Genomic DNA, 25,528 nt, shown 5'->3' with positions numbered 1-25,528 from the left:
AAAAATCCAAGAATATGGGGGTGTTTGGTAGGCTGGCGGCAGTTGCATGCAAAAAGTGAGGTTGGCCGCTGCCGCTGGCCCGTGTCGTGATACGTGGTCTCACCTCATATCTTTTTTTTTTTTTGTTTTCCTTTCTTGGCCTCTGCAAAGCAAAGTTGGAAACGCCTTCAATGTTACAGTAAAATTCCACACTATATATATTCTTGTATCGCTCTCCTGGGGTGTCACTGTAAGGTCTGCTCTATAGTTTTTGGTTTTTGGATCTTGGGAAGTGCTTGGATTACAGAATCTTGGCTCGTTTTAGATTTCAGTAAAGCGGTTTGATTTTGGTACAGGGCTTTTCATTTTCTTTTGGGTTTTAATTTTTTTGTTCTTTTCCCCTTTTTTGTTGTGTGGAAAATTTTGTTCGGTTTTTTTTTTTTTTTTTTTGTTGTAGATTTGTGGTTTACGTATTTGTTTTGTGTCAAATTTGTCATTTCCATGGAAGTTTTCATGGTGTCTGCTTTTTCTGCTGAGAATAAGGGACAGAGGTTAAAGGGTTTTCTCTGAAATCAAGGGGAAAGAATCGAATTGCGCCTTTCATCTGGGTTTGAGCGCAGAGAAGACGGACAGTTTGTTTATGTGTGATAACCCCTCTTTTTACCCCTCTTTTTACCCCTCTTTTTTCTTGGATTTCCTCAAAGACTGGTTCAAGTGGCATTAGAATAGAATATTTCTTTGTGAAATGGGGTCAGTACTTGCAAGTCTTGCTTTGAATGTGATGGCTCCCACATGAATTGAGGATTAAGTGGACTCCGTAAACTATTTTCTCATTAGAACTGAAGTTTTTGGCTTGTTTCTGTGGATTGTGTTAAAAATTCTTACAAAATCTACTGTATTTTTTTTTTTTTTTTTTTTTATGTTTAATTCTCTTTTTCCACTTTCATAGAGGACAAATTTGATTTAAAAATGGTGTTTTCTTAAGGATTTGCGATCATTTTGGTGGGGTTTATGCAAAAATGGTTGTGGAAAAAACCAAATTATAAGCATAGAGGCCGGTTGCTCTGTTTTTTGCTCTGAAGTCATAGATTGGGGGAAAAGAAAAAAAAAAAGGAAAGAAAGTTGAAAAATGATATTTACTTTGGTTTTGGTCTCAAGAATATGCCAAAATGGACTCAGCTAAGCCTAATTAATTTAGAAGATGAGTTTTGCTTGTCTTAAGGTCTGAAAGGATGGGAATAATAGATTTCAAAGTCTCCTTTTTCTTTTCTTTTTCTTAATTTTCTGGACTGCCAGACAAATAACTGTTGTTCTTCAAGACATGGAGTAGCAACTAATTCCATTTTATTGTTTTGATTTGAATCCAGTGAAAATGGTTACTAGAACAGTGGATCTCCGGTCTGACACAGTCACCAAACCCACTGAAACAATGAGGGCTGCAATGGCAATTGCTGAGGTGGATGATGATGTATTGGTTTGTGACCCTACTGCCGTTCGCCTTGAAACGGAAATGGCAAGGATCACAGGGAAGGAAGCTGCTCTGTTCGTTCCATCAGGCACCATGGGCAACCTCATTAGTGTGCTTGTTCACTGTGAGGTGAGGGGAAGTGAAGTCATTCTAGGAGACAATTCCCATATACATATATATGAGAATGGAGGCATTTCAACCCTTGGAGGTGTGCATCCGAGGACAGTGAAAAATAATGAAGATGGAACTATGGATATCAATCTCATTGAAGCAGCCATCAGAGATCCAAGAGGGGAGCTTGTGTACCCAACCACAAGGCTTATATGCTTGGAGAACACGCATGCCAAGTAAGGACCCTTCTTTTATAAAACTATCACCACATCATTCATGACATGACTTTATGTTTTGGTAGATTCCCACATTCTGGATGATTCTTCCGGCAAACTGGGCCTGGGTTTTCTTTTTCAACCTTGGGCCATAGTACTTGATTGCTTTTGTTGTCAGTATATTCCAAATTCCACTAGCATTGGGGGGCCAAACTTTCACTTCTTCCTACACTTTTAATTTTTGTCTATACTAAGGTATGTTTTTTTTCGAGAAATTTGTTTGTTTTTCTATGCTTCTACCATAGTGGAGTTAAGTGCCGTTCAACTGGAAGCCCGATGCAATTGTAGGCTCAAATTGTAGATTTGCTAATCTCCATAGAATACCGTCTTTTAACATTTTTCAGTGTACTAATATTTTATATTTTGTAAAATATTAGATTAGCCTGTACTTTTAAGAAATTAGAGAAGCATCTTGACAAATCAATCATTTTCCCTAGTTTCTAGTCCATGTGAGCCAAAGGCTTTCAACTTTGTTATGTTGAATGTGCAATATAAAAGAGGAAATGAAAGAGACAAAGGCAAAAGGTGGGGAACACAAGGTTTTGGAACTTGAAATGCCACCAAAATTGCGGCACCCAACTCCTCCATGATTGGAGGTTTGGCAGAAACCATTTCAGGCCATTGAGATTGTGATAGCTTGTTTTCCCTGGTCATTAAGTGTTACAACTTTAGCATAAAAATTTCAAATCCATGCATGTCACTTTGGAACCATCTTAGTGAATTTGGTATGCTTTATCACTTTGCCCTGAATTCCAAGCTATGCCACATTCAATCCTAGTAATTACATATTTAAAGTCATATTAAGAGTTCTAGTTGGATTCTTTTACTTTGAATTGTAACTGTTCTGTGTAGTAGCACTCTCACTTTTCCATTTCCATGGAGGGTATGAATAAGTTGTCACATAAAATTTGGTGTGGATTGGTTTGGACACATGTTTTCATCTTCTAAAAAGAATGGGTGATTTTATGAGTTATTCTCTTCTATTCAATTTTATGAGTTACTTAAGGTATACACTGCTAGTGCACCGAAGTTTTAAAATTCAGTGTTAGACCCTCTAGGCTGTATGTGCATCTCCATGTGTATGATAAATTTTGATTCATTCTTGTATTTGTTTTTCTTTGTTATATTTGTAGTTGTAACATGTGATTCCAATTAATATAGATCTTCCCCACCCCATTCTGCCATGGTTTATGTTGAGTCTATCTTGTTTTCGGTTCATCTTCTGTATTATGCAGCTTCAAAGAACAATTCTTTGTTCAAACAATTTTCTGGGTCAGATCAATCTGGTCCATTGAGTTTAGGAGAAAATTTACTGAACAAATTTTGGTTAGAAATGGAATATGTGAGGTGACTACAGCCAATTTCATGTTTGGACCTAGCCTAGAGCTGGATTTAAGATGGAAATATTTTATTCATCATGGTAATGCCTTTTTTCCAGGTCGGTTACATGAATTGGACCCAAAAAAGAAAAAAAATAAAAAAAATAAAAGGAAAGGGATAAAATTGCCAACCTTTTTCCATAGAGAAAAGAAAAAAAGAAAAGAAAAGATAAAGAGTATGATTCATCCCATTAGTCATACTCATTGGAACATACCTTCTTCTTTGTTTATCACAATGCTGAATTTTGTGGATTTTTGAGCTAACGCCCAAGGAATGCATTAACAAGCAGAATGAGTCAATATGTACCTGATAACAATAGCTTGTGGAACATCTATAATGCCTAACTTTATTGCTATTATAGGAATATTTGGATTATTCCTTGCCCATTTCTTTCTTGCCTTTCTTATTTGTTTATCCTTCACTTTCTCGCTTATGTACAGTGTTTTACTAGTGCTTCTTTATTGAATGCAGCTGTGGTGGTAGATGCCTTCCTGCAGAATATATAGACAGAGTTGGAGAGTTAGCCAAGAAACATGGGTTAAAGCTTCATATTGATGGAGCCCGTATTTTCAATGCATCAATTGTGAGTAAAAGCTTTACTTTATCCAGATGTTTATTGCTATTTATATTGCTCAATTATCCAAATGGGTTCTGAGTTCAATTTCTGTCTTGTGGCTCCAAATTGGACTTCAGAAAAATAAGCTTATTAAATGATAAAACTGGCTACTCTTTATGCAGAGATGTTTCACAGTACTAACTAATGGCAACTAATTAATACTGGGGAAGTGATTCTGAAAATTAGTTCAGGGACATCAGGCACCTGCTGCAATAAATGACAACATTAGGGAAAGTTGATTGCAGTGGTTTTGATGGAAGTTCACATGTTTGTATGCTAAAAGTAGCCAGGACATCCATTTCAGCTACATACATCACACACCACACAACAGATAACACCTCAATAAGGAGCTGCTTCAAACTTTCCAATAAAATGAAAATGTAACTTCTATTTCAAAAAACAGTATTCTAATAATTGCAAATATTTGAACATGGTATTCGAATATGATAATAACAAAGTACTAGGAAAGAACTCAAGGGAGAGATAGTTTCTAATAATGTGATTTCTGGGAAATACTCACAAGCAAATTTTACATTTTCCTTTTTGATCAACTACTTCAAGAATGGTAGTAGGCAAATAAAACAAAAGTCTATTGGTCATGAGGCAAAATTCTGCTTCACAACTTCCAATTATATGGGATCTCATATGTGTAATTTATTACTCTGTTTGAGAGTTCCTTTCATTTGGTAATTCTTTTTGGGACTTTTCTTATCTTTGCCGTAAACCCTTGCTCCTTTTTCTACTTTCTCCTCTGATTCTCTAAGCTATATATATATAGCATTTAAAAAAGTTTCTTTCTCAACTGATGTTTAAAGTAGAGTCATTATAGGATGCAACAATATAAGTCATGTCTATCTTTAGTATCCTTTGGGTGATTTTTATTGGATTTGACTCTTCACATGAAAGATCTTTGTGTGTGCGATACCAATGGGTGCTAAAATGAATCATATCATTTCAATTTGGTGACCTGTTTTTCATTCTGTTTCTTTTTTGCAACCTATCAAAGCATATTGTTCTGTCCAAAATTTCCTTTATATTTTACCTTTCCTCTTTCTGTTTGTTTGAGTTTCAAATGCTTATAAACTGGCTTGGTTTCTCACTTCAAAAATTGGTTTCCCCAGGCACTTGGTGTACCAGTTCACAGGCTTTTACAAGCTGCTGACTCAGCTTCGGTATGATTCCTAATGGGAGTCCCTAGATTTTTGTTCTTTGAGTTTGGAGAATTGATTTGTTCCCTTATTTATAATTTCAAAAATTATTCCTTGTTTAAAGTAAATGTACAACTTATTTTGGAATCATAAAAATTTAAGCACATAATTACATCGATTTATCTCATCTAGGTTCTTGCTTTTATCATGTTATGTGTGAGCCAGGTATGTCTCTCAAAGGGTTTGGGTGCTCCCATTGGAAGTGTGATTGTTGGTTCCAAAAGTTTTATTGCTAAGGTAATAATGAGATATTTTGAGTGATCATTAACAAAGGCTCTTCTTTCCCAGAGAATCTGGAATCAAGCTCTTCTCTTTCTTCTTTCTAAGGCTAGGAGGCTGAGGAAAACCTTAGGTGGTGGGATGAGACAGGTTGGTATCATTTGTGCTGCTGCTTTAGTTGCACTGCAAGAGAACATTGCAAAGCTTGAGGGTGATCACAAGAAAGCTAAGATTTTAGCTGGTAATTTTTATTTTCTTTGGGTATTTGGTTTCAAATGCTATTTTTTTGGTTGGAAGAAATGATTGTTGTCTTCTCTTCTCATACCTCTGCATTATTTGGATTGCACTCACTCTGCCAATTTATGGATTTTGGTTTCAGAAGGACTGAATCAAATTAAGGGCCTAAAAGTCAATGTTACTTCAGTGGAGACCAATATTGTGAGTATCAGTTGTTAGCTGATTAACATTGCTTCCTAATGGTTTCTTATTTGTTATTCAAATCAAGATTTAAACATAATTTTACCTAGGGGTTTTCTCAGGCCAGCCTTCAATTAGAAGTGCTGAACCTTTTTTGGAGGACTCTCTCTCTCTCTCTCTCTCTCTCTCTCTTAAATAGATGCTTCCTCTTCATCTGGATTCCCTTCTGAAAATTCGTTGCATGGATACACAAGAGTCTACAACTGATTACTTGTAGGGGGTTTGCTTTACTTATGGAATAAACTATTGAACTTTTTGGGGTTGCTTCCTAAAGTGGGTTTGAATAGGTCAGCATTATTTTCTCCAAATTTGGAGTTCTTGTTGGATGAGTACCTTCTCGTACTTCCTCATTAATTGAAGGGTATCGTGTTACTAATAAAAAAAAAAAAATAATTGAAGGATATCATGTTCTTATTGATCCCTGCTCTTTAAGCCAAGGAAATGACTGATCCCAGCAGTAGGGAGATGAGAAAAGCTATAATCTGCCCAATATATATTGGATTGCTAGTTTAGATGTTGAATTAGTTGTGCATATTTAAGGGCTTGTTTGGTATAGTTATCAGTTTTCCTGTTTTCACAAGCAGGAAATGAGCCTGCTGTTTCATTTTGTTCTGCTTCTCTAGAAGCAGTCGACATGTTTGATAGTTATAATTGCAAGTGTCCATGGTGTTGTGATGATAGTGGTGCTTTGGTGTTCTGCACCAGTGTAATGTTTCCTGTGTGTGTGAGAAATTGTATTTTGTGGATCTATGCAATATTATGCACATAAGAAACGGCTATAGTTATCTAAACATTCTAATGTCTTACCTTGGTTTATTTGTAATTTCATACTGGTTCTTACTTTGTGGCTTCATTCATAAATAGACTTTGAGCAAGCAGTGTAGTGACTTTATGCTTCTTACAATCAGGTATATTTTGAAATAGTGGAGGGCTCAAACATCACGGCAGAAAAACTATGCAAGTACTTGCAAGAACATGGCGTGCTTATGATGCCAGAGAGCTCGTCGAGGTGTGTCTCAGTCCTTAAATATCATCTGAGATTCATGAATTTTCTTTACTTCGTCTTTTCTGTCCCTGAAGTGAAGAGGCGCTTCAAACTAATGGAATTTATCCAACTAGTATTGACTAGTTAACAGAAGTTTGAAACCATGGAATTTTCATTTCCAATGAACTTCATACATACCAGCAAGCTCTTGCATGGTTGGTTTCCAGAGTTGTGAGGTTGAGTGAAAGGCAGTGCATTTGAGAATGTGAAGAAGTTTTATTAGGCATTTAAAAGAGCTACTAATACAAGCGTCCTTTTATCCTCTGCAACCCATCCTTATAACCATTGTTTGATGGGTATCTCAAACCTCTATCAACAAAGATATGGCAGAATTTCTGTGGTGAATCAGTAGTTCTGGTTCTTATACATAATCTTACTGTTCTTTTGTGGAAATTATTTCTAGGATTGTGATTGACTTAACTTATAATGTATGAGCTCACATGACTAGAACAAACGCAATTTTCACCCACAACAGCACAAGTCCTTTTTCTGGGGATCACTTGGGGTGTTTTTTCTAGTATTGGGATTTCCAGTGACAACTCTCAGGCTGGGTAAAGTGCCCTCTGAAAGCTGCTAAAGAGTTTGTCACCCTTTTAGCTTAGAGTTCACTTCCAAATTAAGCACCCAAAAGTTCTGGATTTAGCATATTCTGTGGATCAGAATCCAGGTTCATGCAATGTGATATTTTATTTTTCTATTGATCAACCTTCAAGATTTATGAGCTAATAAAAAATCTTGAACATGAAACTGATATTGGTAACTTGTTATCTCAGGATTAGAGTTGTGCTCCACCACCAAATATCAGGAACTGATGTGCAGTATACATTGTCATGCATTCAGGTGATGAATTGCACACTGAACTCCACTTCCTGCCCCATTCTTTCCCATAAATCTGACACTTGCTCTAATGTGGCAGCAAGCTGTAACTGGAGTCCATGATTGCAACGGCGACTTGAAAGAAATTTCTGTCTAAAATGATTTAGTGTTTGTGTATGCCATGCTCTAAATTTCAAGGACATAAAACTTACTGAATCACCCTTGAGTCTCTCTGAGTGAGACTTTTTCAGTAAGAAACTGCATTGTATGTTGAATGTTTTAGAATAATTATGGTTTGCCTGGTTTTGGCTTTTGTTACTGTGAAACTGAATGAAATGTCGAATGCTGCTTCTACATTTCTAAATTTAACATTGGATTTTATTTAACAATAACCATCAATATTGCTTTGCAAAACCTGTGGGCTCTGGTCTTTTGTCACTTAAAGATTTTAGTTTAATTACGGCAAACAAGTAGTTGAACAACACAACCATAACAAATTAGGGATGGGAGAAGACCCTGAAGCTAATGAACCCAAAAGGATTGAACTAAAGGAAGTTTGGTGTCTAACTTGAATTTGAACAAGGTCTGTCTAAAAGATTGTTTTTGCTGCAAATTGATTAGTTAATGGGTGCAATTGGTTTCCAAAAGTTATCCTTGATGGATGTGTTTGTGCTATATGAGGACTTGTAGTTCTTCATGGAGGTGAATTGGTGCATCCCCACTTGATGGTGGCATTTGAACCATGTGGAGAAATCATTGTTTTATTTTTTAAAATTGTTTTTAGGTTTGGAGTCGCTATTTATTTTATTTTATTTTATTTTTAAAAGGGAGAATAGATTAAGAAAGAAAACCCTAAAAATGATTTCAAAGTGGAAAGGGTAAAGTTTGTAAATCGAGATGGATTTGAGGATCATGTTATTTAATGGGAAACCTTATGACTGGCTACTAACCCCATTTACCTATGGTCTTTAATAAACGAATAGAGGAAGCTTTAATGTTTTCTCGAATCATATATGGATACTAAATGTGATCATATCTAAAGGGATTCTATATCGAAAATCATTTGAAAGATTATTTTTAAGTTTGAAAATTGCTCAAAATATACTTAGAAAATGAATTCAAGGTTGAGAAAGACAATAGTAGATCTCATTGAATTCAACACCAAATGAGGTGTCGAAATTTTGATCTGGAAAGAGACCAAATTGATACCACAAATTGGGGTATCTAATCATTCACGGGCACAATTTGATACCTCACTATGGTATTGAAATGCAAAATGAACCAAACAAATTGAAGCACTTTAACGTCATCCATTTGACACTAAACCCATAGGATATTGGAATGTTGATAAAGGGCAAGGGTATGGTTTAGTGTCAAAATGAAAATCGACATTAAATTCGACATTAGAAAACCAATTTAATACTAGAATGTGTAGAAATATTGTTGTCGATTTCAATCCAATATTAAGAGCAAGGATGCCCATAAATGGGTGAAAAATAATCCATGAATGATAAATGGGTGAAAAACTATCCATGAATGATAACAAGGAGTGCCAAATAATTCTATCCATTAGCATGTCCATATGTGGTAGAGTTAAGTCATCCTTGGGGCTAGCCTTATTCAAATCTAAAATCCATGCAAACCTTTACTTGACCATTCTTCTGCAAGAACTATGTTGGCTAGCCACTTTGGATGCTCCATTACTATTAGAAATCCAACACTAACCTACTTTTGAACCTCCTCTTTACCCTACAAGCTCCATTTGGGGTTTAGTCTCCTTAATTTCTACTTAAACGACTTAGCATGAGGAAGAAGGGGTACATGGTGCTAAACTATGGTGGGGTCAAGGCCTAGCATGTCTTCATAAGACCATGCAAATATATCAAGGTAAGATCTCAAAAGGTGAGTGAGGTTTATGCTCTTGTCTCAAGATAATAAAGTCGCGATCCTAAGCTCTCTAGGAAAGTCCTCTAATCCTAAGTCATTAGTCTTTACATCTTCCATGATGGGTTTGACTCTATGGTCTATGTGATCATAGTTAAGGGAGTCATCATTAGAGTCATGAGATTCAAACTTGTCCTTTAAGTCATATATGTTGGTGCAAGGTGATAACTACCTTATATCAAAAGTAAAGCACTTGCCATCACATGACAAAAGGAAAAAGAAAACCCTCAAGTGAATTCACATCATAAATGGAAAAAAGGATACATCATTAACTTGAGACATAAAACCAAACTCGACATCATAACGAAGTACAAACTCGTCAACATGACAAACACCAACTGACTTTGATTGAGAAAGCTTTGTAATTGGTTAGAGTACCTCTACATTGTATGTGTGAATCATCATCAATTCAAGGGTGTCGATTGATGTGTCATGTGTATCCTCTCTAAAACTTGAATATGTCTCATGTTCATAGTGGTTAACTCATTACAATACTAACCCCTCTCAACCTCATCTGTCACATCTCCTATCTTAAGTAGGTCTCCATATGCCTCTATTTCAATAGGGAAGTGAAGAGAAATCATGCTAGTATGGTTGGTGATATGGGACCACCTCTTTGTGTAATCAAAACTTTAAACCCATCATCTATTTGCAGCTGCCTGAATAATAACTCTTAAAGCTCATATCAACTCTTGTCAATGGTATTGGCAATTGGATTCAACACAAGTTGCTTAGTGTCATGTCAATGACTCTAGCCAAATACTCTATCCATGTCTTCCCATAAGGCATGATGAGGTAATTGAATCTATTATCTCAATGGCATGCCAACTCTCTAGCTTATTGAATTTGTGATACTTGAATGAAGTCACACTTGACTAGTGAATATCCTAGGTTGAATGGTATATTCTAATCGATTGTCATGTTGAACTTTGCGACTCCCTATTGGTGGTAACCCAATCCCTATCCATGTAGGTAGAATATCTCTCCAATCATCTATCAATACTACATTGCTATGCTCATAAAAAGAGAATGAAATATGGTCTAGGTAAGGCCCCTTTTAACTTTAAAGTTTGGACCTCATCAAATGTAAATCTAGTAAGCAATAAATCATTCCTATTAATAGTCATCTCTAATATAGGCTCTAATGATGGGGTAGTGTCCCTACTTGAATACACCAATATCACTCAAGCTTCATGTTTGAACTTCACCTTCTAATGAAAGGAAGATGGAATAACATGAGCCTTATGAATCCATGGACAACCTAACAACAAGTCAAAGGGTGTAAGCACCTTCAACTCTTAGAATGAAGTGAGAAAAGTGACTAATACACAACTTGAATCCCTAATGACAAAGTATGCATCACCTCCCGATGGGTATTATCATAGGTGAGCATGGCATGAGTAGATAAACCAAAGTTAGTAGGCTTGAATCCCAAAGTGATAATAGAAGATAATGGATAAACATTCAATGCTGACCTATTGTTTAACAAGATTGACAAAACTTTCCTCATTAAATAACCAACTATAATATAAAGTGGTCGAGTGTGATATGAACCTCCAAAGGGAAATGATTGTCTAAAAATACTATGCATGTAGCTTGGTCAATAGTCACCATATGTACAAGCTCTTTAGGTGAGGTGGAGGTATTTATTTGTATTTGACTCAAACTTCTCACTAAGGCCTCTTTGTGGGCCATAGATAATGAAAGAAAACCCTAGATATATAAGTTAGCTTAGGTTTTCTTATAGTTGTGAAAGGCGGCACCTCAAGCGATGCGACACGATCTTCCAGCGCCTCGCCTAAAGACAGGCGACACCCTTTCATGAAAACGCCGCTTAGGCTTGCAAGGCGCTCGCCTCTAACAAGGCACGATGCAGCCCACAGGTGTGCCTCCATCTCCTATCTCCTTTTTTTTTTTTAGTCTTTTTCTTCTTCTTCGGTGACAAGTTGTAGAGGGCAAAAAGAACTTTATTTATTTATTTATTTTTATTGTCTTAAACCAAAACGATGTTGTTTGGTCTATTCTTTTAAAAGAACAGGGAATAGAACGGAGTTGTTTTGACCCCTTTTATTTTAAAAAGAATAGGCTAACACGATGTTGTTTTGGAGTCTGTTTTTTTTAAAAATAAAAAACAGGCCAAAACAACATTGTTTTGGTCCTGTTTTTCATTCCAGCCCCCTTTTTTTGGTTGTTTTCAACTGGACAACACCCCAAAAATTGCCCTATCCTCTTCTGTGCTATGAAGAAGCGAAGAGGATGAAGAAGAGGGGAAAATAGGAGAAAAATAGAGGAAAAATAGACGTACCTTTTTGGGACTTCGGTATTTTTCTATTTTCTTCAATTTTCTGCATTTTTTTCGTTCTTATCTCATGACTCTTATTGACATTTTTTTATTTTAAAAATAAATATTGTATTTTGACATGAAAAATTTACTAAATAAAAATAAACAAATAAAAAACATTCTCATGTGCATATTTTTTTGTTAATATGATATGCATATTTATTTTTTTTATTTTTTATTTTTTATTTTCTTAATTTAATTATAATTATTTTATTATAGTATAGATAATTTGTTTGCAAGATGGATAATGAGAGTGAAACTCAAGTAGACTCTAGTGCAAGTGGAAGAAGAAATCCTGGATGGAAGTATGCTCGTTTGCCAAATGAAAAAAATTTGAACACCATCATATGCATTTTTTGTGATAAAGTAACCAAATAAGGCATATATAAACACATACAACATCTTGTTAGTGGATATAGAAATGCTAAAAAGTGTAGAAAATGTCCGAAACATGGTAGAGAAGAAATGGAAGAGTATATGAGTTCCAAAAAAAGTCAAAAAGAGCAAATGAATATGGGGAGCGAAAATGTTAATGAAGATTTGTTTGGTTTGGAATATGAAGATTTTGGTGAGAAGATTAATAGTAGAATGAATTTCACCAACATTTCTAATGGTGGTAGTAACCGAGGAGAAAGTAGTGGTAGAATGTTTTCTTCAGAAAAACCAAGACAAAAAGGTCCCATGGATATTTTTTCACTCTTAATACAAAGATGGTTGTTTAAAATCTAAAGAGTGGGAAGATGAACCAAACTACTATCAATGATGCCTATAAAAAGGAAGCAAAGGAAAGAACTTGTATGCTTATCATAAGATGGATGTATGAGGCTGATATTCCATTTAATGCAATCACATATCTGAGTTTCCAACCAATGATTGAGGCTATTGACCAATATGGCATAGGTATGAAGGGACCAACTCTTCATGAGGTAAGAGTTACTAACCTTAAGAAAGAATTGGCTTTTACAAAAGATTTTGATAAAGGATCATATGGTGGAATGGAAAAAAGAAAGATGTTCAATTATGTCGGATGAATGGATAGATGGGAAAGAGAGAACTTTGATGAATTTTTTGGTTAATTATTCAAAGAGAACCATGTTTATGCAATCCATTGATGCTTTTTCGATGATTAAAACAAGAGAAAAGATATTTGAGTTACTTGACAAATGGGTAGAGCAAGTTGGTGAGGAGAATGTTATTCAAGTTATAACATATAATCACTCAAGTTATGTGATGGCAGATAACAAATACTATTTCTTGAATTTTTATTTAATTTTAAAAATTGAATTATTTATCTTGAGAACTTATGTAAATTTATTATGTACAGTGTTGCATAGGGAGGTTGTTAGAATTAAAGCGCCCACATTTGTATTGGACACCATGTGCTGCACATTGCCTTGACTTGATGTTGGAATATATTGGAAAGCTACCAAACATCAAAAGGACATTAGAGAGAGCTATATCACTAAATGGGTATATTTATAATTGCTCAGGGCTACTTAACATGATGAGACGGTTTATTGGAATTGCTTAGGCCTACTAAGACTCGGTTTGCAACCACTTTCATCACATTATCGCGATTTCATGAATAGAAAAACAAGTTGAGGAAGATGTTTACAAGTTTAGATAGTAAATGGGAAAAAGAGCAGAAGGGGAAAACTATAGGCAATATAGTTTTAATGCCTTCATTTTGGAACACTATTGTGTTTTTCTTAAAGGTTTCAAGTCCCCTTGTTCGTGTGCTTTGTTTGGTTGATGGTGAAAAAAAAACTTCTATGGGATACATCTATGAGGCCATGGATAGAGTTAAGGATGCAATTGTGAGAAGTTTGAATGGAGATGAAGAAAAGTACAAAGAAATCTTCAAAATCATTGATAAGAGATGGGAGATTCAGCTTCATCGGTCTTTGCATGTAGTGAGGTACTTTTTGAACCCAAAATTCTTCTATGATAAGCCAAACATAGAGTATTATGCAGATATTATGAGTGATTTGTATAAATACATCTTAAGGGACAAGAGACCTTGCTAAGCAAGAAAAAATTGTGGCTGAAGTGAATTTGTACACAAATGCCTAAGGATTATTCGAGAATGAGTTAGCTGTTAGGACAAGGAAGACTAAAGCACTAGGTTAGTTATTTAGTTTTGTTGATTTAAATGATTAGATTGTATTTTTTCTAAAATAGGTGAATTGTTTCACTAAATTGTTAATATCTATATACTACAACGGAATGGTGGGCTGCAAATGGAGCTTCAACTCCAAATTTGCAAAGGTTTGCAATGAAAGTCCTCAATCTAACATGTAGTGCATCGGGTTTTGAACGGAATTGAAGCATCTTTGAAAATGTAAGTCACCAAAATAATTACAAGTAATAGTCTAATAGAGCCTTGAATGTAACTTAAAAGTTAAAACTTAAAAATATATTTATGAGCTTATAAATTTTTGCAGATTCATAGCAAGAAGAGAAATAAGTTAGATCATCAACACTTGAATGACTTGGTATACATTAAGTATAATCGAGCCTTGAAGAGAAGATACAATGAACATGACACCATTGACCCAATTTCCTTGAAAGATATAAATGATAGCAATGAAAGGTTGATAGGAAGAATGGAAGATGGGGATTCTCATGGAGGTGCACAAAATGATTTTGTATTTGATGATGATAATTTAACATGGGGTGATGTTGCTAAAGCTATTGGAGCTAAGGAGGCTTGGTTTGATACTAGAGCTAGAGCAAACTCAAGTATAATACCACCGCCAAAGGGGATAGCTTCAAGCTTTAGAACTTTGCCTTTTCGTTCACTAATAGATGAATATGAAGATGAAGAAATGGTTGATTTAGTAGATGAGGAAGATGGGTAAGGCTACAAATGTGACGATGGAAATGATGATGTTGATTTTTTTGATTTAGAGGACAAGTGATGATTGATTATTGTGGACAAATTTGTTATTCAAGTGTTTTTTAATGATGTTTTTGAATTGTGAACAAATTTCATGTTTTGGTTTGAAAACTTTGGATTTGGATATGTATTAGGCTATTAGCAATCATGATGCTTTGTTTTAATGATTGGAGTTCTTTATTTTTATGTTTTTTGTTGATTAAATTGAAGTTTTGGGTGATATTTGATGATTTATGTGTTTAGGACAAATAATGATTGTTAAATTTGATTATATTATATAAAAATATATATGTAAGTTAGGATGCACCTTACTTCACAAAAGGCCGCGCCTTAGGTGCACCTTGCGCCTCATGCTCCAGGAGTACTTTGCACCTTGGTGCGCCTTGAGCCTTTTAAAACTATGGGTTTTCTTAAACTATCATACAACCTCATCATCCTCTTCTTTGAAATGTGCCCTAATGGTATTTCCTATAGGTAATCTATACTATGCTTGACACAAAAGTGTCCCATTATATGACCCAATATCTAGTTAAAAAAGAGTTCTAAGTCCTTACTTTAATCATATGAAATGTAAGGGAGGCAAAAACTATTTTTGTAGGGGTATATTTAGGGTAAATTTGGTATTGGGATAATGAAAATTCCCATGCATACTATATATCACATCAAAGGTCCTTAAGTTTCAAATGCATTTTATGAGACTTCATTTGGGGTTTTAGAGAGGAAGTCATATTCAATTTTCCATAGAAAGGTTTAGTTGTCTAGTGCTACTCAAGAATTGGAGAAGTTCTATTTCTTAGGTATATTATAGTGGAATTTGTGATATGAATTAGAATATATAACTTATAAAATATAGTTTTGGAAATTGCTCATGCTTGGAGGTTATTCCAAGTTATGGCAATTGGAAGTCGAAAAGAAAGTTGTTTGAACAGAGGTAGATGCTTTGGAGAAAAGAGTGAATAAGTAGATTATGTGAACAAAGGATTGCTTCCTTACTTTGTATCCCTTGTGGATTGCTTTGGGTAGTGATTGAATCTATATCCCTTCGGGTTTTCTTCTTGGGTAATGATCTTGTATTTTCCTTGCTATTTATTTAGTTTTTTTTTTCCATCATCTTGACATCAGCTGATATCAAAGTGCTAAGTGCCATGGCTAATCATTGTTGTTGCATTTAGAATGTTGAATAAACTCCTACTCGAGAAAGAGATCTTTGTGACCTTGAGATTGAGGAGCTAAGAAACCAAATGCAATGAATACAACAACTTTTAGAATAATTTGAATCTCTTTAACACTAGGCTTCAGGGGAAGAAAGTTCCACTAATGAAAAGGAAAATAGTAACCCCTTATATCAAAACCGAAACTCCCATTTAAGAGAAAGTTCATCTTCTACAACTCATGTTAGAAGAAATCATAACTTATAGAGTGACTATAAAGCCAAATTTGATATTCTAGGGTTTGAAGGAAGAATGCAACTAAATGAGCTTTTGGATTAGCTGCAATCTATTGAACGTGTATTTGACTACAAAGAGGTGGTAGATGATTGCAAAGTAAAACTAGTTTTTATGAAATTGAGAAAATAAACCTTAAGAGAATCTTAAAAGGCAAAAATATTGAAAAGGAAGAGGAATGATTGTGAATTGGAAGAAAACGAAAAGAGATCTAAAAAGAAAATATCATCTAGGAAACTATAGAAAAGATATTGTGGACCCGCATTTTTCATGTGCGCTCTCACTCGATCGGCGAGATTCACTTTTATTTGTGAAAAATTAATTTTGGAAAATTCTGAGTCACCACTTATTTTATTTTTATTTTAAAGGGAAAATAAAATAAGAAAGAAAACCCTAAAGAAGTGACTCCCTATTTTTTTGAAAAAGCATGTCTTTGAAAAAATCCGAGTCTAGGTTTGGGGATCAAGTTACCTATTGGGAAGACACCTTTAAAAGGTAACACCCCTTTAAGCCTTATAAAGGTTTCTACTGACTAAGTTGAGGGCAATGAGGCAATTAATTGGTTGATCATAGATATCTACGTAGACTAAGGTGATTTTAGAATTAATATGCCAAGCAAGAAAACCAATCACAATCATAAAGAAGATTTAGGGTGTGTACCTGGACTGCTTCTCAAGCACTATCACAAGACATCAATGGTTAGTTTGGAAAATAAAACACACAACATATATTTTAACCTTGTCTCTTAATCAAACATAGCAAGCTAAGCAAACAATAAAAAAGATATGCTGAACAGGTTGAGAATCGCATACAAAGCAATACATAATTTATGGAATTAAGATACGAAGGTAAGACATGTACTTGAATAGCATAGGTAACTTGTAATGCGCTTCCACAAGACATGAGGGGTTAGATAATAAATAATAAAATAAAGAAATCCTAGCATGCTTGTTATCTAATTAGCATAGCAAAAATGATCAAAGTATACGAAATTATCAATTATCACATACATCTTATATACAATTCCTAAAAAATAGATAAACATGATTTCAATAAGTAGCAAAGGTGGTAGCAAAAATAAGTTTTGAAAATATTTTCTTATGTAAGGGTTTCACCAATTCCCCAATTGATATTCACTAATCTAGGCTAGAATTATCCCATTTATTTGGGACCACAAGCTTGGATTCGTGTCTTACTCAAAACCGTAACTTTCTGAACGCCTATGAAAATGATGGCGGCTCTAAACGCCTATGAAAATGATGGCTTTGAATGCTTATGAAAATAATGGCTTTGAATGCCTATGCAAATAGTGAAGAAAAATTTGATAATCTCTACACTGGGGATATGCCCCAATATCAAAGGTGCATCAAGCTACTAAAATGTTGAAAAAAACAAGCAGCTGCAAATATCATAATGAGAAAGAAACAACACATCATGATGAAAGTCTTAATAAGTCTAAACATAAATTTCTTCATATCTCAAATAAATTCCTTCTCAATTGATCTCAAACATAAAGCTCAATAGATGTACATCACAGTTTGGCAAAATAACGACTATGGCAAAAACAAATTGTCTCATAAACTCTTGACTAGGGAGTCCATCGATGCTCTCTGGGTGAAATCTGATGTGATCCATCTCAGTCCCAAGCAAAAGTCATATGTAGCCAATCATAATATCATAAATCATGAAAAAACTGAAGAATGTGCTCAAATTAGGAGATGAGCTGGCTACGAAAGCAATAACTGATCATGGAGATATCAACCCCTGTGTAGAATAGGGAATCATAAATACAAGGCATAAAACTACCCATCTCATCAAAGTGAGGAATATGTCCTAGTGTAACAGATGGTTTCACATGAAGTAAGTAGTCAATACTAACCATCCGCCCATGCACTACTGCCCTAATTATATCTCCTTAATGAGAGAGGGATATGCCCCAGTATGGCACTTGATGTGCAAATCTCAGGAGGAATGAACAACATCGATTATCCATTTGTGCATCCAACAATCACACAAATCTTAGCATCCCAAGGAAAAAATAACGCATTCATATAATGATGACCCAAAGTGTTGGGCCAAGATGTAACAAAGTAGTTGCATAGCGTATGACAAAGGTTTATCATTACCAGTCAAGCATCTCTACAAATCATGGATGTGGGAGTTATACAAACTGATGACAATTGGGGAAAAAAATCCATGATGAGGGTAATATGCCCCAGTATGACACCTGATGTGTCCAAGAGACGAAATTGATATCACCAACCGAATACTATCTCCATACTCAGGTTCTACCAAGCATCATCAGACTAAGCAGAAGAGGAACCAAATGTCCCCCGAAGCATCTTCCATAAGGGAAAGCACAACAACACTCATATTTCAACCAATTGTTAAAACCTGCCTAACTGGAGATGTCAAAGATAACATCTAATCTCATGGCCTCAGGGTGGTCTTATGACACGAACCGTAATGTAGGCTTAGGGTAATAGGTTGAAAGAAATGAAGGGAAACTAAGCTCAAGTACCCAATGATCAAACCCAATACACTCGTGTGTAAGATGTAATGTGCATGACAATCTCGTGAGGCAACTAACTTGATAGCAAACAATGGAAGTGTTAATGACGAAATATAAGAGAAAAGGGAAATGGTTAAGTCTTCAATGCGATATGTAATGGATATGGAGAGGCTAATAAATCAAAGACATGTATCAATGTAAGAAAGGAATAAATATGGAATAATCAGCATGAAAAGAGATGATGGGAAACGTATGAGAGAAGCGAAATGGTGCAAAGGATGATAACCAACTCATATTAGTGCAACCAAGGAAAATCATATCACGAAAGATGGAATAATAAAAGGATGGTAACAAAAAAAATGAAAATAGATCAAAGAGTTGAAACTCACGAGACTATCCAAGTAAAACATGCATACACAACTAAAGGCCCCTACCTAGGTGATGAAAAGTAAGCATAACTATAAGAAAAGAAGACTATAATGTACTCGTGAGGCTCAAGGGGCTAGCAACGGGATGTATGTGAAATGGGTGTGATAAGACATAAGGCTAACTGAAACAATGGCCACCCATCCTTCGACCATGATCTTAAACATAATATTTCTTCAGCTGATCCACGTTGGTTGGCTCTAAAAATTGGTTTCCATCTAGGTCAGTCAACCATGCTGCCCTTTCTGGAGTCGGCTCTTGAATAACATAAGGTCCACTCCAACTAGGTCTGAACTTCCCCCTAGGGTCTCCAATCAAACCTCTGAGAATCCTCAAAACCAAATCTCTTTTTTGTAACAGCCTAGGTCTGACCTGTTTCCTGAAGGCACGAGCCATCTTTCTCTAATAGGCCTGAACATGATCCACTGCTCTCAATCTCCTCTCATTTAAAAGGTTAAGTTGATCCAATCGAGCCTGAGCCCACTCTGCCTCAAAAACCTATTGCTCAAGGGCCACTCTCAATGAACCCATTTCCATCTCAACGGGCAAAACAACCTCCATATTGTACATCAGGGAGTAAGGTGTAGCTCCTGTAGAAGTGCGAAAAGAAGTACGGTATGCCCATAAAGAAAAATGAAGCTTCTCTGACCAATCTTGAGAAGTCTCAACCATCTTTCTTAGAATCCTCTTTATATTCTTATTTGCAGCCTCTACCGCTCTATTAGTCTATGACCTGTATGCAGATGATTTGTGATGTTGGATGCCATATTTCTGTAGCAAAGTTTCAACTTCAGCTCTTAAGTGTGCTCCCCTATCTGAAATCAACTCATGTGGAACTCCATAGCGGGAAATGATGTGTGACCTAATGAAATTGGAAACTCTAGCAGATGTCAACTTCGCATATGATGCAGCTTCCATCCACTTGGTAAAATAATCTATGGCTACTAAAATGAACTCACGGCCATTAGAAGATTTCGACGAGATCTTTCCAATGATATCAATACCCCATATTGAGAATGGTCATGGTGATGTCAAAGCATGTAACTTTGAGGGCGGTACGTGGATAAGATCACCATGCATTTGACATTTTGGGCATCTCTGAAAAAATTGACAACAATCTGTCTCCATGGTCAACTAGAAATAGCCAATCCTCATGATCTTATGGGCTAACATGTGTCCACCCATATGTGGACTACAAACTCCTGCATGAACCTCTCTCATCATTTGATCTGCATAGGCTCTATCCAAACATAAGAGAAGCATACCATCGACGGATCATCTATTTAAAGTCTCTCCACATATCACAAATCTAGTGGCTAATTGCCTAAATGCTCTCTGATCCTTGGCTGTCGCAGCCTCAGGGTATGTGCCAAATCTGAGAAACTAATAAATGTCATAAAACCATGGTAGGTCATCCTGAACCTTTGTCTCATCAATCAAGTGACAATAAGTGGGCGTAGATCTAGTCTCAATCAGCAAGAGACGAAATATCACATTAGTTGGAATGTCAACTGTAGAAGCTAGGGTAGCTAAGGCATCAACAAACTGATTCTGTGTTATAGGGAGATGAATGTATTTTAACTCCTCAAAATTTTCAATCAATAACTCCAGGTAGGCATGATATGGCTTTAGCTTCATGTCTCTGGTCTTCCAATCACCCTGAACCTATCTGAGTACCGGATTGGAATCACTAAGTACATCCATCTGTGTGATGCCAAGCTCTAATGCGGTCTTTAGACTAAGGATACATGCTTCATACTCAACAATATTATTTATGGTGGGGTGGTAATAAGGAAATATTAACCAAACATATCTCGGAATGTGATCACCCTGTGGAGATACCAACAAAACACCTATCCCATACCCCAAATGATTAGCTGCTCCATCAAAGTACATGTGCCAACCTGATAACCTAGTCATAGTGACAAACTCCTCATCTGGAAAATCGTCATGAACTGGTCTACTCTCGATTGTTGGTAAGGACGCTAAATGATCTGCAACAACACTCCCCTTAATGGATTTATGAGAGACGTACTGAATATCAGATTCTGTAAGAAGCACTAGCTCATCAGTCTATCAGCCAAAGCAGGCCTATCAAACAAGTATCTCAAAGGATCAAGACGGGAAATCAAGTGCACTAAATACTTTGTCATGTAATGCCTCAACCTCCTGATAGCCAAACTAGTGCTAAGCAAAGACGCTCAATCATAACATATCTCATCTTCTCTTCTAGCATCCTCTTACTCAGATAGTAAATAGCTCACTCTTTTCTTGAGTCATCAAGCTAAGCTAGCATACATCCCAAGGCCATGTTTGAAACTGATAGATATAAAAGAAGTGGACATCCCGACATGGGAGGCACTAAAACAGGAAGAGAAAGTAAGTACTCCTTAATCCTTTCAAACGCAAGCTGACAATCATAATTCCAAACTGTGGGTTGTTTCTTCCTTAATAGACGAAAAAATGGGCTCACATATGTTTGTCAATCTGGCTATGAATCGACTGATGTACTGCAACTTACCCAGAAAACCCCTAATCTATTTCTCAGTCCTCGGCACAGGCATGTCAAGTATGGCTTCGATCTAATCTGGGTCAACCTCTATGCCTCGTTCACTGACCATATGCCCCAACAATTTTCCAGAAGTGACTCAAAAAGTGCACTTCTTGGGATTTAGCCTCAATCTGAATTTCTGAATCATCTCAAAGAATTTTTCTAGACTCGCTAGGTGATCTGCTTTGCCTCGGGATTTCATAATCATATCATCCACATAAACTTCAACATCCCTATGCATCATGTCATGAAATCAAGTAGTAGCAACCCTCTGATAAGTGGCTCATGCGTTCTTCAACCCAAATGACATAACCCTGTAACAGTAGGTACCCCGCTCAGTAATAAAGGTTGTCTTCTTCATATCCTCCAGAGCCATCAAAATCTGATTATACCCTAAAAACCCATCCATGAAAGACAACATCGAATGGCATGCGGTGCTATCAACCAACAAATCACTGTGTGGGAGAGGAAAGTCATATTTAGGGCAGGCTTTATTAAGGCCACTGAAGTCAACACAAACTCTAAATTTTTCTTCATTTTTGGGAATAGGGACGACATTAGCCAACCATTCTTGATACTCAACCACTGATGTAAATCCAACACTGAGCTATTTCTGAATCTCCTCTTTCACCTACAGACTCCAACGTGGGTGTAATTGTCTCAATTTCTGCTTAATTGGTTTGGTATGTGGCAGGAAGGGCAAATGATGTTGAACTATAGAGGGATCAAGGCCTGACATGTCCTCATACGACCATGCAAAGACATCTAAGTATAGCTTGAGTAAATGAATAAGTCTATCTCTCTCATATGTGGATAGGGGTAAACCAATCTTCAGCTCTCTAGGCTGATCATCTGTGCCAAAATCAACAGTTTCAACATCCCCTGTAACAGGTGAAACTCTCTCATCTATGAGATCAGAGTCATGATCAAAAGAGTCTCTATCTGAATCGGGTTGTGCAATTTCATTATTTATATAAAACATCTATGGAATGGGTGAGTGGGGTGCAAATACAGAGATACTAACACAAGAGACAGACGAATACTAAAAAATGCTCAAATCCATAACTGAATCATCAGAAACATAGTCAGAGCGGGTGACAAATTCCGACAGAATGTCAAATGAAAGAGGTGGGTCCACATAGTCGGACACTCCCTCAATTAAGCCAACAGTGCCCTCATACATATCAATAGTAGGAACAACAAAATCAGGAAGCTTAGGAGCAAGGACAGTCTGATCCTCCTCAGCAATCTCGATGACAGATACTCCAAAAAACTCCAATAGTGAGAAAGACTCACGCTGAACTGCATCAAGGAACTGATTGATACCCAACATGTCCATCTTATCATGATACTCATCATGAGGAACTACTCCATCAATCATATCTGCAGGCTTAATGACTACCCCAAAATCAGTAGTCTCATATAGGAAGCACAAGGAGAATAAACTGGCTCGATCCAGAGATGGTGGAGCGATCGTCACAGAAGCTGACGTACTAGGGGTCTCATCACCCATCTTCATTTTATGGAGCATATGATGAAGCTCATCCACTATACTATCATCAACACCCATCTCCTCAACATGAGGCTGAACCTCTAATCCCCTAATAAAGTAATCGACCAAACTAAAAGTGTAAGGGCGAATAGGATAATCAAATTAGATGCCAGACAATCGAGCCTTCACCCTGTTCCTACGTAGTCGTGCCATATAACGAACATCATCCTCTAAAGGGATGAATCCTAGTTCAAAAGGAGTATCATGATCAAAAGTAGTCACAAACTCACTAGATCCATGTTGGCGTCCTCCTAAATCAAAACCAGGTAGAAAAGACATGTCTCTCATCATATCAAGAACAAGAGTACTACTATGTTGGTCAAATGACATGATCATGAAATCTCTGCAAAAATCCTGAATCTCAAGGGTCTGTACCTTATCAAATGTGAATCCTATAAGAAAAAGATCATCATTGTGATTGATCTATAATACTAGCTCAGAGGATGAAATCATGTCTCTGGTAGATTGTACTATAATAATCTACCCATCATGAATAAACTTCACCTTCTGATGAAGAGAAGATGGAATAGCTCTAGCTTGGTGAATCCAAGGTCGGCCCAAAAGCAAGTCAAAGAATACAGGAATCCTCAAAACCTGGAATAGTATAGAGAATGTGGTTAGGCCGATCAACAAATCTATAGTCAAGGTGCCCATGACCTCTCTTTGAGTGCTGTTATAAGCTCTCAATGTCTGTGTAGAGGAACCAAAATCTGAGGGTGTAGAGTCGAGGGTTACAACAGTGGCTAATGGGTAAACATTCAGGGCAGAGCCATTGTTCAATAAGACGGATTGGACTCTGTGGCCTGAACAAACAACTGTAAATATAGAGATGACGAGTATGGCCAAAACTCTCCGATGGTAGATCATCAGCATAAAACACAATGCAAGTGGCCCTATCGGTTGTCATCATATGAATCAATCTCTTTGGAGTAGTAAAGGTCTCAACACATATCTGACTCAAAGCTCGAATAAGTGCATCTCTATGGGTACTAGAAGTAGCCAACAAACTCCAAATGGATGTCCGAACTTGGGTGCTTTGCAGTTGTCTTAAGATCTCATCATTCTCCCTCCTGATCTCCTCGCGAGAGTCTGTAACACCAAATAGTCTAGTAACCGGAGATGCAGCCTGAACTATCCTCCCACTATGAGTCATAACCTATATATCAACATCCTCAGGCCATAGAATAAATAGAGCAAACGTGCCCCCATGCCCGACATATGATGGTATAGAAGGAATCAACTGTAATAGCATTCTATCCGGGATCAAACTGAATGGTGTAGGGATCGAAAATCTGATATAACTCCTACAATCTCATAGCCATCGTCTGGAACAATCATCTTAGGCAATCCATCATCCCAACTCAGCATGTGTATGACATCATACTGAGCAAAATGGATGTGATGAACACCACCAGTAGGGGATACATTGAATGTGTAGTGTGAGCAGGTAAAGGGTTTGTGGTCACACTTGGTTGCCCCAAGTTAACTAGACCCTGATCTATCAAGTCCTGAATAACATGTCTCAGAGCAGAGCAGCGGTCAGTGTTATGTCCCTAGACTGGGGATAATGAGCAGGTGGCCTCTATGTGGCCTGAGTAGCATAAATTGGATGTGGAGCTGGGTGTAGATATGCGGGAGACATGGGTCTAAAAGGAACAGGTGGCCTTTACTGCATATGAGGTGATGACGGGTAATAAACTCCGGAAGTCTGCCCAATTATTTGATAATATCTAAGAGGCCTCGGTCTGGCGACACTGATGGCATTAACTTCCCTTGGTCTTTGTCCAATAGCTGGTTTCTTCCATTTCGAGTCTGAAGGGGAAGAATCAGGCCACAATCCTTTAACAATACCCTCCTTAATACCATATAATGCTTGCACCAAAGATCCAAAGTCCACGTGTGGGAATCCCATCAAATGCCTAGAAAATCGAGGTTGCAAGCTCCTCATAATCATGCTGATATGATCTCTCTCAGATGGCCTATCAATGATCTAGGTAATCTTCTCCCTCCAATGGGAAATGAATGATGTGACTGTCTTATCGGGCATCTACCTCAAGGCCTCCAACTCCCTCCGTGAGACATCTAGGACAGTGTTAAATGCAAACTGTCGTAGAAACTCCTGGGCTAAATCATCCCATGTACGACGATGTGATACATCTAAAGAAGTAAACCAACGTTGGGCCATCTCACTCAAGGACATGGGGAATAGCATAATCATTTGAGTCTCATCCAAATCGTGGGCCCTCATCATAGTACTATATAGT

The 25,528-nt window shown here is 36.7% G+C and overlaps 1 protein-coding gene across 2 annotated transcripts; it reads left to right on the top strand.

Annotated features, from left to right (window-relative positions):
* The first annotated feature begins 200 nt into the window (after positions 1-200).
* LOC117930917 (probable low-specificity L-threonine aldolase 2) lies at positions 201-7,963 on the top strand. 2 transcript variants are annotated; one of them, XM_034851723.1, is made up of 10 exons: positions 201-329; positions 1,347-1,794; positions 3,685-3,796; positions 4,951-5,001; positions 5,203-5,274; positions 5,365-5,497; positions 5,636-5,694; positions 6,642-6,742; positions 7,552-7,618; positions 7,695-7,963. In XM_034851723.1, the coding sequence occupies exons 2-10, from the start codon at positions 1,352-1,354 to the stop codon at positions 7,749-7,751; spliced, it is 1,095 nt and encodes a 364-aa protein (XP_034707614.1). In that variant the 5' UTR covers positions 201-329; positions 1,347-1,351; the 3' UTR covers positions 7,752-7,963. The 2 variants fall into 2 exon arrangements, with proteins under 2 accessions (XP_034707614.1, XP_034707613.1); XM_034851722.1 differs by lacking the exon at positions 201-329 and adding an exon at positions 488-621.
* Positions 7,964-25,528: the final 17,565 nt, after the last annotated feature.

The sequence above is a fragment of the Vitis riparia genome, chromosome 14 (genome assembly GCF_004353265.1).
Source record: "Vitis riparia cultivar Riparia Gloire de Montpellier isolate 1030 chromosome 14, EGFV_Vit.rip_1.0, whole genome shotgun sequence".
NCBI classification, from domain to species: domain Eukaryota; kingdom Viridiplantae; phylum Streptophyta; class Magnoliopsida; order Vitales; family Vitaceae; genus Vitis; species Vitis riparia.
Note: the sequence above shows the minus strand (reverse complement) of the source record. Positions and strands in the feature narration are given on the sequence as shown.

Coding starts and splice junctions, on each gene's coding strand:
- LOC117930917 (XM_034851723.1), top strand. CDS start 1,352: ATGGTTACTAGAACAGTGGATCTCCGGTCTGACACAGTCACCAAACCC. Junction 5,002..5,202: donor AAGCTGCTGACTCAGCTTCG/GTATGATTCCTA, acceptor TGTGTGAGCCAG/GTATGTCTCTCAAAGGGTTT. Junction 7,619..7,694: donor ATACATTGTCATGCATTCAG/GTGATGAATTGC, acceptor CTAATGTGGCAG/CAAGCTGTAACTGGAGTCCA.